Source organism: Mastomys coucha, unplaced genomic scaffold (assembly GCF_008632895.1).
Source record: "Mastomys coucha isolate ucsf_1 unplaced genomic scaffold, UCSF_Mcou_1 pScaffold16, whole genome shotgun sequence".
Lineage (NCBI taxonomy): Eukaryota > Metazoa > Chordata > Mammalia > Rodentia > Muridae > Mastomys > Mastomys coucha.
In genome coordinates this window covers 38,937,447-38,940,942 of record NW_022196898.1, presented here as the reverse complement: position 1 = coordinate 38,940,942, position 3,496 = coordinate 38,937,447, and the positions used below count along the sequence as shown (strand labels likewise).

At 37.7% G+C, this 3,496-nt stretch overlaps 1 protein-coding gene and 1 long non-coding RNA gene across 12 annotated transcripts in view; one reads left to right on the top strand and one right to left on the bottom strand.

Moving 5' to 3' along the window:
• Positions 1–3,496, top strand: part of Ubap2l (ubiquitin associated protein 2 like) — a 53,963-nt gene that overhangs the window by 48,918 nt on the left and 1,549 nt on the right. For 7 of the 11 annotated variants that reach the window (XM_031374553.1, XM_031374552.1, XM_031374563.1 and 4 more), the window contains 2 exons: positions 2,381–2,448; positions 3,398–3,496. The exon at positions 3,398–3,496 is cut by the window's right edge and continues 156 nt beyond it. In XM_031374553.1, coding sequence (XP_031230413.1) covers positions 2,381–2,448; positions 3,398–3,496 — 167 coding nt within the window. The remainder of the gene's footprint in view (positions 1–2,380; positions 2,449–3,397) is intronic. The other 4 variants (XM_031374561.1, XM_031374556.1, XM_031374554.1 and 1 more) reach the window with 1 other exon arrangement.
• The window catches only part of LOC116093197, a 21,094-nt gene that overhangs the window by 16,049 nt on the left and 1,549 nt on the right, over positions 1–3,496 (bottom strand). The window lies entirely within an intron of this gene.

Sequence of the window (3,496 nt, the reverse complement as noted above, 5' to 3'; positions counted from 1 at the left end):
ACTTGTGGATGTAGCCAAAGGTGTATGGGAAATATTTGGTCAGACATTCTGGTGGAAAATTTGATCTCCATGTACTCACTGACTGGTACACTATCAGCCTTTGGTTTATAGCATAAGTTGGAACAATTATACCACTACTCTTGGTTAATTGAAACCATATAGTCAGCTTTCCTTTAGTAGTTCCTACCCCTCTGGTCCTATGGGGTATAACCAATTTTCCAAGTTGCTACCATGCAACTTGTTTCTTTTGCCTACCACTGACACTGTTTTTGTAACGATTTTTATAACTATTGAGTTGGGGTAGGCAGGACATGTGGGGTGGGAAAAAGAGCAGAACTCTAAGGATCTCTGGAATAACTAGTCAAAATAGGAAGACCAATGCCTGTGAATTTTTTTTTTTTTTTTTAGGTTTTCTATTCAAGGCTAGTACAGCTACTATACAGAATCTCTCCCTCCAGTCCCATTCCTGGTCCCTTCTATCTTCTATACAATTTTTAAATCTCTGAACCTAAACTTTTTAGGTAAAAAACAAAACAAGGCAGGAACTTGCTAGAACTAAGTTAACTCCTTACTACCCAGCTTAAGAATCCAGTTAGTAATTCTCCCACCCTGTGTAAGCACGGTGGCTTCTCTTTGTAGACGGTAACCAAATCAGCTATATGCACTTATCTAGTAAAGATAAAAGTCATTATCTCTTTGATTTTGTCTTTAAAATGTTCTATTTATATCTTGGCTTATCTCCCCCTTCTACATCAAACCTCTCACTAGCTTTAGCCCTTTTCATAACTGAACTTAAAGTTATGCCTGCTACCCATTGTTTTGTCAGAAATCTGGGGTCTGAAAAGAGAAGGAAGAAAAATCTCTGCCACCTCCAAAAGAGTTTGTTGTATTGTTCCCTTTTTTTTACTCTGTGCCTACCAAGTATGCAGTTAATCTTGCTTTATTTCTGTGGTTCTGCTTTTTTTCTTTTCCTCCTGGATTGTATTTGTTCCTTCTGAAGGGCACTATCTGAACTTGTGTTTTGTGGTAGGGTTTAACAGTTAAATTCTTTTCCCTTGGTGCTAGAGGTCCTTCTGGCTAGAAAAGCACTTAATCTTTGACTAAATCTTTAACCCTGAAAGAAAACCATTCTATTGGGAGATTCTAAAGTGACTGTGAACTTAACTCCTAAAGGCTGCCTTTGTTCTAGGGATTGGTTAGGAGAGTTTGAGTTCTGGAATTTGTATGGAGACTGATAAATTGTGAGTGAATGGAGTATTCCTTATGATTTTTGTCATTAATACATTTCTTCTCAGGAACAAAACAAAACTCCATCAGAGTGCTCCCAGATAAAAGAATAATGTACCTTTGGAAGCAAGAATCTAAGAGCATAGGAATGCAGTTTTTCTGGTTTCCTTTTTATCTTTACAGGAACTGATAATGTATTTTTTCAATTGTGAATTAACTTAATTAATTGTGAATCTAGTTTAATTAACTTATTTTTCACATTTTTGTTTAAAATATCTCTAGTAGGATGCTAGATGATCCCATGGCTTTTCCTGTCTTCTTGATTTATTGACTTACACTCTCAGGAAGACAGAATATAGTAGTAAGTTCATTTCAGCTTTAGAAAAAATCAAAATGGATTATACTGCTACAGGTTCCTTTGAACTGTGGTGGTAGGGAATTTTTCTACAGGAAACATGAATTAGGGCTGAATTAAAGATGTTATTTCTTGGACAGACTTGGAGTAATGAAAATGATGTTTCTACATTCTGTATAGGCTTAAAGACTACCCCTTACTATGTCTTCAGTATGCCCCATATCACTAAAATTATAGAACTAGAAATTCATCTTGTGTCAGCCCTTTATTTCATAAGGATATATGCCTAGAAGTCCTACAACCAGAAAGTGAGACTTAAGCAAACTGGGATTTTAATGAGTGCTCTGAGACTGCACTAGACTCTTCCTACTTAATAATGTGCATTACTTGCTAAGGATTTTGAGCACCAAAGTGTCTATAGAACAGAAAAAGCCAAATTACCTGTCTTAAAGGGCACAATCAAGTGAAGTTTGAGTAGACTAATTCACAATGGACACTAAGTTTGTTATATCCTTTTGCTTATAAATCATACACTACTTAGATTTTGCTAATACCCCCTGCTCCCCTCAAAAAGCAGCTCACATAAATATTCCGTACATAATATCTATAAAGGACAAAAGAATTCTTAGACAGCATTTGTATCATGAATTCTGACATTTCAGAACTGACATAAAAGTGGAAAAATTATATCAAAATTCCTTTACAGTGCCATAGCTAGAAAAACTGCAGACATCACTGTGTCCTAGGACAGAGACTAGGCTAATAACAGAGCTAATCCTCTCTTTCCTCCTCCACTAGGTGTATCAGTCACCTCCAGTAACACGGGCGTGCCAGATATCTCGGGTTCTGTGTACTCCAAAACCCAGGTAGGTATCTGGTCTGGATGAAAGTAGAAAGACATGGATGAACATAAAAGAGGTGGAGTTGAAGTTAGAACAACCCTCAGGAGAGCTGTCAGGAACCTGTCCTACCTTATCTAAAATGAATTCTCTCTAGGCTTCAGTTTCTTTAGAACTTTAAATTTAGCCCTCTGAGGGGGGAAAAATTGAAAAATGTCAAGGGCAAGTGCAGTACATTGTAATGTGATAATATTTAATGCGCAGTGCTGCTGGCCCCTTAACCTACCTACTTACTGCCACTTTTGCAACTTTGCAAGAAAATACCGAAATGAAGTGAAAACTAGTTAGTTTCATTCTTTTTAAGTCCATAACCAAAAGTGGGAATGAAGTGAGGTTTTTGTTACAGATGTCTTTTGTCTGTCATTTTTATGTCCCAACAAGATCTTCATTTCTTCTAAAATATCTAAGGAGTTTGAATTTATGCTAAACTAGAGAGGCAGGAATGCCCAGACTAGTCAGCAAATTTCTCTATATTCTCATGTTACTTATTTATTTGAAGAAGGGTTTCATTTTGTAGTCCTAGCTGACCTAGAACTCATTGTGTAGACCAGACTAGTCTCAAACTCCAAAGATCCACCTGCTTCCCAAGTGGGATTAAAGGTATGCACCATCACGCCTGGCCAATGTTAGACTTCACAGCGTGCTCTAACAGTCATCTTCCTGCTTGATCCTTACGACAGGAGCTCAGCAATATCTCTTTTATGAGGAAACTGAAGTTAAGTAGTTAATTTGCCCAGGATCATGGAGGTATGAAAAGGCAGAGCTAGAACTAATACTTCTGAATATTTGACTTGAAATAATGCTATTGCTTCTGACCACACTGCTTTCTAAGGATAAGGGTGTTTGGACTCAGAAAGTTCTAGGATTCTTCTAATGGTGATGTTTTACTATTCTCCCTCCTGTTCTCCTGGGATAGCAGTCCTTTGAGAAACAAGGGTTTCATTCCGGTACTCCTGCTGCCTCCTTCAACTTGCCTTCAGCCCTAGGAAGTGGAGGGCCCATCAATCCAGCCACA